Source organism: Dama dama, chromosome 22 (genome assembly GCF_033118175.1).
Source record: "Dama dama isolate Ldn47 chromosome 22, ASM3311817v1, whole genome shotgun sequence".
NCBI classification, from domain to species: Eukaryota; Metazoa; Chordata; class Mammalia; order Artiodactyla; family Cervidae; genus Dama; species Dama dama.
In genome coordinates this window covers 11325612-11339659 of record NC_083702.1, presented here as the reverse complement: position 1 = coordinate 11339659, position 14048 = coordinate 11325612, and the positions used below count along the sequence as shown (strand labels likewise).

Genomic DNA, 14048 nt, shown 5'->3' with positions numbered 1-14048 from the left:
GGTCTGTTTCTGCTATTGATAGTCTGCGCAGTCTCGGGTGTTCCATTCTAGCAGCCAAGCGGACAAAGTCAGAGGAGCCGAGCCCTCCCAGCCTCCAGCCTCCCGGGCGCCATCCCCTGATGATATTGGGTGGGTGTCGCTGGGTGCAGATGCCCACGCAGCTTTCCAGGACAGTCCCCCCACTTCCAATCATCTCGTGCTCAACGTGCAGCGTGTGGGTTCCGTGGCTAGAGCCAGGTGGTGCCTGCGGCAGGGTGTCCCGGCCCTGTGGTCCCAGGCCTGGTCTTGGGAGACACTCTCCACCTGGACCACCTTCTCCACAGACCTCAGACTCCTGCTGTGCTGGCCCCTGAGGCCAGACGACCCAGCTGTCACTGTCCACCAGGTCCCTTTCTCGCCATAGTTGCCCTTTTTTTCCTCACGGCTTCACTGACACACAATTCACAGCTCACACAGTTCACCACAGACCCTGTACAAGTCAAGGCTTTGGGGAGTTCGGAGTTCAGCAACCTTCAGCATAGTCCATTTTGGAACATTTTTCTTCCTCCCCAAAGAAACCCAGCCCCTCTAATCATCACTCCACAACCCCTAACATCCCATCACTGGGTGGTCACTAATCTTTCCATCAGTGGGTGTGCCTGTGTGGACACAGAGGATATAAACAGAGTCAGGAAGATCCCCAGGTAATCGACCCTTGTTCCACCCATGTCCCCGCTCCTTCCCTGGAGCCCCCAGCTTCACACTGGTCTCAGACTAGGTATCACCCAAATGCCAAGAGCATCAGGTGTGAATAAGGCCAGGTCTCGCTTTCCATGCTATTCTGAACCACAGCTAGTGAAATCACGCCTCACCCAGAAAGGCCCTCTGATAACAAGTGTCCCCTAAGCTGTGACCCCCACGCCTCGGGCCGTCACCAAGCAGAGCGCACAGAAGGGGCTCAAGGATGCAGGAGGACCCCTGGCCACACAACCCGTGCGGATGTCCACAGCTTTTTCTCTAGGAAAGTGAGAAACAGCTAACAGGTCCTTGGGACGTTGCAGGCCACATTGGTTCTGAACCAGCTTCTCTTTCCTGCTCAGGAAAGTCCTCGGAGGCGCTCAGGTTTTGGAGGGGCTTTTGTCCGTCACTTAAATGTCTACTCAGCAGCTCCTCTGAACGCCTGCTGTGATGGATTTTACTCATTTCCTGCTTATCTTTGCCTCGGGCAGAAGGGAAAGATGCTCACCTTCGAGACTCCAGGGCTGTGTCTACCTGCCCCTGCTTTTTAGCCAGAACCAGACGACAAAGGTGGTTTCCGTCTGCAGGCTTTGCTCTCCGCTCCGCAGGAGCAGTCTCCCCTCCCAGGTAAACAAGGGAGGGGCCTTCCTGCACAGACCTGCTCAGTGAGGGCCCCGCCCAGCCCTGCCCGTCAGTCAACTTCAGTTGTTCACACCTTAGTGGGAATCAGTATCCTGGCTCCTTCCTCTCCAAGGCCTGAGAGGAGAGTCTGCCTGGGCCTGACTGGGGGCCTGCAGGACTCCCGGGATGTGGCTCCTGCACCTGCTTTTTAGCCAGACCCAGACGACAAAGGAGAATCCAAGTCCAAAGGCTGCCCCAGGCCACTGGATGTGGTTCAGACCCGATTCCCTTGCTGACTGCAGTGCAGCCTCCCGCAGGCAGCTCCATCCTTCTGGGCTCAGGAGCAGAGGAGAAGCTCCCCGGAGGGGCCAGGCCCCGCGCTCACCCGACCCCAGGCCTCTGGCTGCAGGACTAGAGCCTCCCGACATGACCTTCCCTCTTGAGCAGCTCAGCCATGAGAAACATAGATTGGTCATCTTACCGCATTTAGGGAGACACGAAGCCATGGTCTTTGCTGCCCTGTGACTATTGTACTTGTTACGATCATCCATGTCTTGAGGGAAGGACCGTCTCGGCACATGTCACCCCATTCTCACCTATAAGCTTATAGGTGCTCCTGTCCTGTAAGTAGGGAAGATCCCGCAGGCCAGGTGGGCCTGAGCGGGCGCGGGCAGAGCTGCCTGGGCTTCGAGGCTTGAACAGCACCAGCCTTCTCTGTGCAGAACTACGACCATTGTCTTTTTTCTGCACAGACCTGGTGTCCCCTCAGACTGCCCAGCTCTCCATGCTACAAACAGACAAGCACGGCCACTCCTCTTCCCAAAAACGACTCCTGCTTCTGGCCTGTGCCAGGAGGGCAGAGGACTTAAGAAGTTGGCTTCTCAGCCTTTTCCCCCACTGGCAAGTTCTTCTCAGAAAGAAGAAGCCAAGGACGGGAGCAGGGGCGTCACCCTCAGGCCAAGAGACAGGGGACACGGCCCCGCTGAGGAAGCCCAAGGCCACTTCCTCAAGAGCCTGCCAGCCACCTGAAAGGAAGCAGCCAAGGCGGGCCCAGAATGTGAACAGAGACCCACAAAGTGATGACAGATGTCACAGTGACATTTAAGAGTTTAGCAGGGAAACCAGGACAGGCACGATCTTAAACCACACAGGAAGCTTGTCACAAGTCTCAAGTATTTTTTTTTTTTTTTTTCAGAACAGAAGCTGGTTTTATTTTTAAAAAGAGAAGGAGAGAAAAAAAAAAAACGTGATAAATGCCAGCGAGGTGCCACTTCCGTCCTCCAGGCTCCGACTGCCAGCTCTCCGCTCTTCCAGAAGAAATGTGAACTCTGTAGCCGTCTGTACAGAGGGTCTGGGCCAAGCCCTTTCCAAACAGGGATGGAGTCAGAGGCCCGACCCACCCAGCGTTAGAGGCGGCAGCGCGAGTCCGACTCCAGTTTCTCCTCCGTGACCTGCACGGAGGGCGCGGGCCCGGGGACAGGAAATCCCGCCTGCTGGGCCCAGCACAGCATCTCCAGCTGGCCCCCCGCACCACAGATGCCCCTAGAAAACAAGAAAAACGAAACTTCTGGGGCATCTCTTGTTGTGAGTGGGGCAAGGGAAGTGAGTAAAAGGACTCCAGAGAAACATGGCAGAAGGCAGGGGCCGAGCCCCTGAGCACAAGTAGTGGCACCGAGTGTCAGGAAGAGGACATCTGTCCCCGGGGGAACGCGGGCCGGCAGCCGGAACCAGCCGCACCCGCAGTCTCTCGTCGGACCGGGAAGTGCAGCTCATCAGAACCCACCGCAGCCCCCCACCAGCACACCCGACAGTGGGGGGCCCCCCACGTGTCGCAGTGTCACTCCGCGGGGAGAAAGGGGGTGGGGCGGGGGCCAGCCTGGGCCCTCCATGGCTCAGACGCGGAGAGTAGGTAGCAGAGCAACAGCAAAGCTGGAGAAGAGGGTATGGGAACAGAGGGGCTCCCCCCCAGGGTCTGGGCCCCAGAACTCTGACCGCATGGAGTTCAAAGGGCAAGAAGAGGGCTCTTGGGAGAGGAGAGAAGGCAAAAAAAGGAACAATTTGTTGCAAAATCCAACCAGTTGACCCTGGACCTGGTGGGCGAGGGGCTGGGAGCCCCGACACTGAGTGCAAACATTTGCCTCCCTGCCCCCGCCCCTAGAGCAGGGAGGCTCAGGACATCAGCCCCTCCTGTGTCTCTGCCTTCTGTCAACAAGCCCCCAAAACCATGAAGGGCCCCAAAACATTCTCTGGCCCCCAGCACAGAACAGAGGCCCAGGAAGCAAAAGTGACCTGTGTGTCGCTGAAGCCAGCCTGTGAGAGTCAAGCCACTGCCCGTGACTTGGGGCACTTGGTCTGGGGTTTATTACACCACACAAAGCTGCCCAAGCACACGCAGTGGGGGAGATACCTACAAACTCCCCCACCCCATCCTGTCACCCGGTGCGGGAGTGGGTACCCTGGCCTCAGGACTGTGTGTGGGCAACCCGTGCCTATCAGTGGTCACTAGGGAGGGAGGCTGGGTGGGGTGGGGCTTGTCCATCCCCTCCAGGCAGTCTACCCTTTCCCTAAGGACTCCCTTGGCCAGAGCAGAGGACAAAGTTCACTGCCACCCTTTCTGATCCATGCCAGGCCTCCCAGAAGAAGGGCAGGGGGTGAGAGATGGGTTCCCTACTCCCGTGGGCCCGTAGGTGGCCCAACTCATATCAATCCAGGGACCCCACTGAAGCTATTCTGAGCCAAGACCTGACCCAGCCTGCAACCGGCCTCAGGAAGGATGGGAGCTGTGGGCACAGAGAGGGGGAGAGACGGAGGGCAGCCAGTGGCTGATCCTCCATAGACCCTGTAATAACACTGGCACCAAACCCTAGCGGGTCCAGTGGCCACGGTGAATGCGATGTCTGAGTCTTTGTCCTTATTTTTTGCAAGCAGCATCAGTGTGTGATGCGACACAAGTGGGAAGCACGGAGGTAGACATGCTCACTCACCCCAGAAAGGGTGCAGTTTGGTCCTTAGAGTATGGACCCCACCCCGCAGCTGAGAGGAGCAGGGTGGGACTGAGGAAGACCCTGGGTGAGCTTCTCCCTCAGAGGAGGGCCGCTGGGCAGTCCCCAGATGCCCAGCTCTGTCTGGGAATCAATTCATGGCCACAGATTCAGGTAGGAATGAGGAGTGTGGGTGGGGAGGACAGGGCCTCCCCAGATCTCCTGCTGATCTCAAGGGGCACAGGGTGGACACAAGGAAACAACATGTGCACACGCGTGCGCGCGCACGCGCACACACACACACACACACACACACACAGATTGCATCTATCATCTGGATGAAACACAACAGACACAGCCTGGGAACAGGGGACTCCGGGTCAATTTCAAGGTGTGGGACACTGGCCACCAGCCACAGCCTAAAAGCAGCTGTCCCATCCAGCCTCCTGCCTGGGTCCCCCTCCTCCACTCTCCCCTACAAGGGAGCAGAATCAGAGTGAGGTGAGAGAAGCAAGAAGCAGAGGCGCCAGGCTCCTGGAGGCTGGAACTCAGAATGGGTGTGGAGAACAGAGCCTGGCGACTTTCCTCCTTCTTTCAGTAGCTGGCTCCCTCCAAGCAGTCTTCACCCAAAGGGCTCAGAGGGGCGCGTTGGCCCTCAGCCCCGTTAACAGATGATCTAGGCTAGGTGAGGAAAGGTCGGAGGACAAGGAGCTGGGTTTCCCAACCCCAAAGGAAACCCCGAGACCCCTCAATTCTGGGAAGCCACAGCCAGGGTGTTGACATAGCCGTGGGCGCACCCCTCGTCCTCCGAGACGCAGTGGCCCAGTTGGGGGGCTCCGGGCGCCGGCGGGGCGGAGGGCGGAGCACCATAGCCGGACCTGGCCCGACTAGGGGACGCCGGCAGCCCCTGGTCCCAGCAGCCCTCCAGGGCCTCCAGGCCGCGGCAGCCGAGGAAGAAGAGGTTCTTGAGCATGAAGACGGAGAGCGGCTGCTGGTAGCTCAGGGCCAGCAGGCAGCGCAGCGCCAGCAAGGGCGCATCCACCAGGCAGCTGCCCAGGAGGCGCAGGAGACAGCTGCAGCCGCCCGGCCGCGAGGCCCGGGCCCGGGGCGAGGCGGCGGCGTGGAGCTCGTAGAGCCAGAGCACCGGCGAGGCGAGCGCGAGGAAGTAGACGGCGAGGAGCAGGTAGCGCAGGTGTGCGGGCAGCGGCGCGCGGCCGTCCAGCATCAGCTCCACCAGCGCGAAGCTGTCCAGCAGGTCCAGGCACGTGCCCAGGAAGCAGCCGGCGGCGCGGTGCCGCTGCGGCTGCAGGAGCAGGGGGCCCGCGGAGCCGGAGGCGGCACCCGCCTCGCCGATGGCCCGCACCAGGCAGTAGAGCAGCGGCGCCGAAAGCGCCATGGTGAGGCGGAAGCCCGTGGTGCCGAAGGGCGCACGCAGTTCGATGAGGTCCAGGATGGACGTGCCCAGGATGAGCACCACCTTGGGCGTGAAGGCGATGGAGTAGATGAGCCAGGCCAGGTAGGCGAAAGCGAACTCGCCGGCCGCCCCGACCGGCCCCGCCGGCCCCGGGCCACCCGCGCCCCCGCGCGCGCCGCGCGCCTTGGCGCCCGCAGCCCCGGCGGGGGCGGCCGGCAGGTGCAGGGGCGCGGCGTGCGGGTGATGCGGGTGGTGGGCATGTGCGCCGCCCCGACGGCTCCGGCTGTTCTTGGCGAAGAAGATGGCCCAGCCCGCCGCAACCACCAGGTCGGTGGCCACCCAGGAGCACCAGTACAGGTCCGTGACGGCGATGAGGTACACGTCCAGCAGGCCGCCTTGGGCCAGCAGCAGCGCCACGGACAGCGCCTGGTAGCCCCAGCGGCAGCCCGAGCCAGAGAAGCAGCCGCGGCGCCCACCCCCGCGGCCCGACCGGGTCCGGCGCCCGCAGCAACCGCAGCACGAATGGCAGGAGGGGCCGGGGCCGGGGCCGGGGCCGCCCGCACCCCCGACGGCCCCGGCCACGGCGCCCGCGCCCAGGTCAGCGGCGGTCATGCTGCGCGCGGAGGTGGGCGTGGAGGCGCGGGAGGCGGCGGGGGTCCCCGGGGGCTCGGCGGACACCAGCGGCCTGCTGATGCTGGCGCTCTCGTCGTCGTCCTCCCGCTCGGCGCCCGCGCTGCTGTCGCTGCCGCCGCCGGTGCCGCCGCTGCTGCCGGAGCCGCTCCGGCCGCGCAGGAACCGGGGCTGCCGCCGGGCTGGGGGCGGGGCCGCGCGGGGGGCGCCGGGCGCGGGGCGCATTGTCCTCGGCTCCCTCCCGCCTCCCCGGCCGGAGCCGCGCGCCGGAGCCGAGCCCCGCGGCCGGGCGCGCGCGGTGACGGCGGCGGTGACGGCGCGCGGGGCGGCCCAGCCAAGAGCTGGGGGCGGGGCAGGGAGACCGGGATTGGATTCGGGGCTGGGAGGGGGAGATCCGGGCCGCAGGGTCGGCGGGAAGAAGGGGAGTGGCTGCTGGGCGCGGAGGTGGCGGGGAGCGGGGAGGATGCTGCCTCGGAACCCGCGGGGACGCGGGGGCGCCCCGTGGGAACGCGGGGGCGAGATGGGAGGTGATCGCGAGGTCCTACCCGCTGAACCCCTGGGCTTTAGGGACTGAGTGGCCTTGGTCTCAGTGTAGACCGTGCCTGCGAGCAACCAGGCTCGGACCTCTGCAGGCACCAGGGCAGATTTGGCCTCTGCTTGCTCCAGTGCCCTCTCCACTCTCCACTGGGCCACCCTGCCTCTCCCTAAGGCCCTTAAAAGCCACGGGAAGAGTCAGGCCATACTGATTATAAGGACCATAAACAGATATATATTTCTACATACTTATGTCCCTTGGTATGTCTACATACTTATGTCACTTGGTTCAGTGGGCACCCTGGGGGAGGTACCAATCTGCAGTGGAGGGAGCAGCTCTGAATACAAACGCTGGGAAGAAAGCAGCAGAAAGAGGACGGTTTGTGTGGCCCCAGCCAAGCTGGTACTGGGTATTCTCTGAGGTTCTTAAGGCAGGAATGGGAATCAACGGGAAGAGGTAGCTGCAGAGGAAAAATAAAGAAACACCTAGAGGTGCAGGAGCGTCGACGGACACAAAGGACCACAGCAGTGATGCTGAACGCTATAGCCAGGCAGTGGATAGAGCTCTGTCCCGCCAGTCCACAGGTGGACGTGGGGTTTCACAGCACACCCCCAGCACGCACACGTTCTGTGTCCAGTCCTCATGTGGGCCCAACAGATGTGGCGGGGGAGCTGAGCCCTGGGTTGGTGGTCTCAGCTCTACCACTGAGCCTATGTGGTCTTATTTCATCTCTCCGAGCCTCAAATTATCCAATTGCAAAAGGGGACCAACATTTGCCTTCCCAGGCTGTTGTATTAGGAGGTCATGAGCTGGGAGGGTTTGGCGCAGTTCGTGGTGCAGAATGTGTGAAAGGTAAGTGGTGTCATCATTACAACTGCTCATGTCTCCACCCTTGGGGACATCTACCAGCTCAGGCCACTCTTGATTGTTTTCTGGGCTGGATCCCTTCTCGAGACCACACTGGGAGCTCTGCTGCCCGACAGCTCTGGCCTTCTCCAGGCGCCAGGGAGCTGAGCGGTTCTTGTTGGGAACAGCGGTCCTTGGAGCTGGGCACAGGCTTCATGGCATGAGAGATTTAGCCCTGCCAGCTGGCACTGAGGCCACCCACCCGGGGCAGTGGAGGGGCACTCGTGAGTGTCACAGCAGGTCCAGGTGAAAAAGCAGGCTGGGGAGCTGCCAACTGCTAATGGGAGTGATTACAGCCGGGCTCCCAGCCTCCCCCCAGGGAGAACACCAGCCAGCAGCTAACCTGAAAACTGGCCTATAATTCCTGCTCAAGTCAACCAAGCAGGAGAAGAAGCAGAGACGCTGATGAAGGCAAAGAACCGGGCTCCTAAGGAAACATTGATGGCTCTGTCCTCACCCCAGCCCAGGCCTGCTACTCTCACCCAGACCACCCCCCTGCCCAGCCCCCCGAGGATAGGTCTCCTTCCTGGGAACTTGGGTTGTACCAGGTCTTTGAAGTTATCCTTGGATTTCTAGGGAATGGACTCCAATCACTCAGAGTAACTTCTGAATGAGATTCTTTAGCCCCATTTCTTTCAGGTCTGAGGCCCTGAATATAAAGGTCTCAGAAAAGAAGGATGAGAAATCAGGGCACATGATGCAGTATGCCGATGGTCTGAGTACCAGAGGGTCCTCGGTTTTGCAGTGGGTTATGTCTGATCTGTGTACACACTCAAACACACACATGCACACAGAGAGCCTTCGCTTCAGCCTAGGAGAAGCTTGCCAAAGATGTGGCTGGGATGAAAAGAAGGAAGTTAAGAACTTCTCATGTATAAATTGAGTGCAAACATCCCACAAGGACCTGGAAACGGGAAGACACATTCGCCAAGCAGCTCCCAGGCTCCCAGGGTCTGTGCTTACGTCTCACATACAATACCCGGGGACAGAGACAGAGGGACAGCACTTTGCTCCCAGACCTCCAACTCCCAGCCCGTGTCCTCATTTGCCCACCGCACTTCTCATAAGCCTAGGATAGCAGCCTGGGAGTGGGGGACAAACTAATCAGGTTTCAGTCCAAAAATCTTTTCCCTGAGCACCTGTTAAATGCTGAGGGGCAGAGGGAGTCACCAGGTAAAGCTTGTTTGGAGACCTGATACCTCATCCTCCTGGAGCGGGGAGGCCAGGATGGGTTGAGAGGAAGAAGACACGGCCAGTCAGCTTAGCAGCCCAGGAAACTCAGTGGGCAGGATCACCCCCACCCCGAGCACCGAGGTTTGACACCACAGATTTATAAATATATACCTTCTCTCCTGTAGAGGGAGACTAGATCTCAACTTCTTTAAGACATAAAATTAGATAAAAGTAACAATTATGAGACTGTTATTATTTGGTTTGTAACATATATACATCTACAGTGTACAACAATAATAGCACTAAGAGGGGAACAGAAATAAAATACATAGAAGCATGTTTTGTATTTGAAATTACATTGGTATGAATCATAAGATACAATGTATATTATTAGCTTTAGAGCAACTACTAAGAAAATAACTCAAAAAACCATTTAAGGGACTTCCCTGGTGGTCCAGTGGCTGGGACTCCAATCTCCCAGTGCAGGAGGCCCAGGGTTCAATCCCTGGTGAGGGAACTAGATCCCATGTGCTGCAACTAAGACCGGGCACAGCCAAATAAATAAATATTTTTTAAAAAAACAGTTTAAAAATTGTTAAAGGAACTAAATGTTATACTAGGAAAAAAAAAACTCTTAGTACCAAAACTGAAGATTTTTTTTTAAAAAAAGAACTTCAGATTTCAAACATATAGTCATTGAAAAACATTAATGGATTAAGCAACATATTAGATACACCTAAAAAGACTTAGTAACTTTAATAATATTATCTGAAGAGGGGATATATGTATAACTGATTCACTTTGCTGAGCAGAAGAAACTAACACAACATTGTAAAACAACCATGCTCCAATAAAAATGAATAAAAATATATATCTGAAGAAAATCTCTAGAATGTGGTAGAGAGAGCTAGAAGTGGTAACATATTCCAAAGACAAACTGAGTGGATGGGGAAGATCCAAAATATGCCTAATAGAAATTCCAGAAGGAGAAACTTGAAAGAGTCAGGGAAAGATAATAAAAAAATTACAGCTGAGAATTTTCTAAAATGGTTGAAAACTTCTCCAATCCACAGATTTAAGAATCACAATGAATCCTAAACAGGATGAATAAAAATAAACATGCTCCTAGATGCTTGGATATGAAACCAGAGAGCATCTACAGGAAAGGATCTTCAGAGAAACCATGGCAGTAAATCATGGAACAACAGTTAGATTGACAGCAGGCTTCTCATCAGAAATAACACAAGCCAGAATGCAAAGGATGGTTAAAAAAATAAAGTTAAATATATCCGTAATCACAATAAATGTCCTATTAAATAAGAGAGATGATTGGGTTCAATTTTTTTTTAATTCCCAGCTATATGCTTTTGTAAGAGATATTTCTAGGGACTTCCCTGGTGGTACAGTGGGTAAGAATCGCCTGCCAATGCAGGGGACACTGGTTCGGTCACTGGCCTGGGAGTATTCCATATGCCGTGGGGCAACTAAGCGCTTTGAGCTGCAGCTACTAAAGCCTGCACGCCTAGAGCTTGTGCTCCACAGCAAGAGAAGACCCAGCTCGTCGCAACTAGAGAAAGCACTCAAACAGCAATGGCGAGCCACCACAACCAAAACTAAATAAATAAAAGAAATATCTCTAAAACATAAAGATAAAGAAAGATAGAAAGTGAAGGTTGAAGAAAAAATGTAGACATATGTGTTTTAATGCATTTATATAAATAAACCAAGCAAATATTAACTCAAAAAAGCTAGCATGACTTGGGCTTCCTGCTGGCTCAGTGGTGAAGAATCCTCCTGCCAATGCAGGAGACACAGGTTCAATCCCTGATCCCAGAGGATCCCACACACCATGAAGCAACTAAACCTACGCGCCACAACTATTGCATCCGTCCTCTAGAGCCCAGGAACCACAGTTACCGAGGCCACAGGCTACAACTACTGAAGCCGGCACGCCTAGAGCCCATGCCCTGCAACAAGAGAATCTACCGCAATGAGAAGCAACTAGTGGCTAGCCCCTGCTCACCGCAACTAGGGAAAAGCCTGCATGGCAACAAAATCCCAGCACAGCCAAAAAAATGAAATAAATAAATAAAAATGATTTTAAAAAAGCTTTAAAAAGCTAGTGTGACCACATTAGCATTAGAAAAAAATAAACTTTATACTCAAGACTATTTTTATGAAATAAAGAATTTCATCATATAGTGATAAAGGAGCTAGCATAGTAGTTAAGGGTATATGCACTAGACCTAGATTGCTACTGCTACTGCTAAGTCACTTCAGTCGTGTCCGACTCTGTGCGACCCCATAGACGGCAGTCCACCAGGCTCCCCCGTCCCTGGGATTCTCCAGGCAAGAATACTGGAGTGGATTGCCATTTCCTTCTCCAATGCATGAAAGTGAAAAATGAAAGTGAAGTCGCTCAGTTGTGTCCTACTCTTAGGGACCCCATGGACTGCAGCCTACCAGGCTCCTCCGTCCATGGGATTTTCCAGGCAAGAGTACTGGACTATCTAGGTTCAAATCCTGACTCCACCACTCAGAAGCTGGGTGACCTTGGTCAAGTTACTCTCTCTCTTTGTCTTCAATTTTCTCATCTGTAAAACGGGGACAATAATTAATAGCACCTACTTCATAGAGTTGTTATGAGAGATGGAAGGCGCCTGGATGTCTGAGTCACCACCTGGGGGGAAGGCCAAGAACAGCACTTGGCCCGCATCAGTCTATGAAATGATCGAGAGATACCTTGAGTGCGTTAAGCCGTATTTTCAATGCTCTTGTATCTGAGTGCTGTTTTGTCCCATTGGTTTGTATCCCGCCCTCTGCCAAGAGAACACTGTCTTAATTTACTGTAACTTTTTAAAAATGTTTGAAATCTGATAGGACCAAATCCAGGGTGAAGACAGGGAGAACTTCTCCAAGACAAGGCAGTTTTTCATTTCTTTCAGGGGCTCAGTAGGTGCTCTGCAGGCATTTGTTGAGTGAATAAATGAAGCCAAAGAGGACATTAGAAATACAAAGGGAAAAGCAGACAAGATGAGACACCCCTTGGGCTCCAAAGAGAGGTCCCGGATGCTATAGCTGTTCTGGTAGGAACCAGGGCCACAGTGGGAGGAGGGAGGCGGCTTTCAAACCAGACCCCTCTTCTCTGTCTCCCGAAAAAAGAGAAAATGAGTAGGCTTTTGAAACCAAGAGCTGGAGGAGGCTGGAAGCAAAAGCTGAAGCCCTGACAGCCTCACAGCCCTTCACAGCCCGAGACAATCCTCGCACCTCCAGCCCCTGGCAGAAGCTGCCAGGAGCCCCCAGCAGAGAGCAGGCAGGCGTCCCCGCATGACCCGGCCTCCCTGCACCACGCGGTACGGGGGAAGTGACAAGAGAGATTGGGGGAACAAAGCTATTCTAGCTGAGATATTTTAAAAATCCGCCCTCAAGGCAGCATCCGGTTGCTACAGCAACCCTAGCTCCTGGGGAGGCCTGACCACCCACTGGCTCCCCACCTGCCTCAGCCCAGGGACGTCCTTGGGGGGCCAGAAGCTGCCAGCCCCACAGGGACACGGAGGAAGGGCGGGGTTCCAGCACCAAGGCCAGGACTGGAGATCCACGTGGGTACCGCATGTCTGCTCCGGGCTGATCACTTTTTTCTGAACATGTGCTTACTACCTGTGCAGACCGACTCATGGACTCTTTGTATTCATTTGGCTCCTTCGAAACACAAAAAGGTAACTTTTTCACTCAGTCAGGCTGAGCAATGAAGCAGCTGCTTGTGGATTTGGTTCCAAGGTCTGGACAAAGCCCCAGAGGAAGGAGACCTGTCTGGGGTCTGAAGCCTAGTGGCCCGCCCTGCCCTTAACCTGCAGGAGTGACCTGCAGTCACCTTTCCTTCCTGCACCCCGCCTGGAAGGGCTCCTACCACCTTCAGGAAACCAAGTGTTAGCAAGGGAGAGAAAGGGCCACAGAGAGAGCAGCTGCCAGCCACAGGGCGGAGCTGGGGGCACACACACACTGTCACCCCATCCCTTCAGCCTGGGGCTCCCGCAAGACCCTGCACGCGGCCACACCCAGCATGGCTGGTGCACTCTCCCTTCACTCCTGGGGGCCTCCTAGGCCTAGGGAGAGCTCGCAGGTCTTAGTTGTGGCTTGCAGGATCTTTCAGTGACAGGAACTCCTAGTGTGGCATGTGGGATCTAATTCCCTGACCTGGGATTGAACCAGGGCCCCTGGCATTAGAAGCGCGGACTCTTAGCTACTGGACCACCAGGGAAGACGCATTGCAGGAAAGTTCTTTAAAGGGAGTCCAGCGCCACCTGCTCCATCTTCATCCTCTTCTCTCCATGGAACATGGCTGAGATGCTGAGGCCATCCATGCTGCAGGTGGTTAGGCCTACAGGTCAGCACGGTGGGCAGCAGAGTCCTTGAGATGCCTGCCCCGAATGCCGTGATGATTAGACAGCATTGGAAACACTGTGGTCAGGCTTCTGAGACAGGCAGCTGAAGAAAATCCTAAACAGCACGGTGTGGTACCTACAACAGCTCCTTCGTGACATCCACCATCTACAGACAGGAAGGAGCTGGAGAAGAGTGGGGATCCCTGCGACTGGGGCCCCTGCCCTCCCCCAAGGAACAGGAGGGAGAGAAACCACGCCTGCCTGTGGGTCTGCGGTCCTGCCACACGCCCAGCACGTGGGTGAGGGGACCCAAGAAAGCACCAGCATGGACAGTGCACGGAGCGCGTCTTTTAGGAGAAGATGTACAGTAAGGAGTGAACATAGGTCACGGGGTGATGGGGACCTCAGGGAAGATGATGCAGGACAGCAGAGAGAGCGATTTTGTTTTGTTTTCTGTCTTTGTTTGCTGCACCAGGAATCTGAGTTCCCCACCCAGGGATGGAACCCCTTGCGTCCTGCAGTGGAAGCTGGAGTCTTACCCGTTGGACCAGCAGGGAAGGCCCTGTTTTTACAGGAATTGAGGGAGTCCCTCCCCAGATCCTGAAAAAGGGATGGAGCTTCATGGATGTGCGAAGTAAGGGAATGGCGAGTGCAGAGGCTCTGAGGCAGGATGGCCTGTGGGAGCCCTA

At 55.9% G+C, this 14048-nt stretch overlaps 1 protein-coding gene across 1 annotated transcript; it reads right to left on the bottom strand.

Moving 5' to 3' along the window:
• Positions 1–2547: 2547 nt before the first annotated feature.
• On the bottom strand, positions 2548–13338 carry TMEM121B (transmembrane protein 121B). The gene is made up of 3 exons (XM_061123928.1): positions 13279–13338; positions 12245–12318; positions 2548–7075 (listed from the first exon to the last, which is right to left on the bottom strand). The coding sequence occupies exons 1-3, from the start codon at positions 13336–13338 to the stop codon at positions 5068–5070; spliced, it is 2142 nt and encodes a 713-aa protein (XP_060979911.1). The 3' UTR covers positions 2548–5067.
• Positions 13339–14048: the final 710 nt, after the last annotated feature.

Coding starts and splice junctions, on each gene's coding strand:
- TMEM121B (XM_061123928.1), bottom strand. CDS start 13,338: ATGGATGGCCTCAGCATCTCAGCCATGTTCCATGGAGAGAAGAGGATG. Junction 12,319..13,278: donor AGAGGATGAAGATGGAGCAG/GTGGCGCTGGAC, acceptor CGCGTGGTGCAG/GGAGGCCGGGTCATGCGGGG. Junction 7,076..12,244: donor GCTTCTGCCAGGGGCTGGAG/GTGCGAGGATTG, acceptor GTGGCTTTTAAG/GGCCTTAGGGAGAGGCAGGG.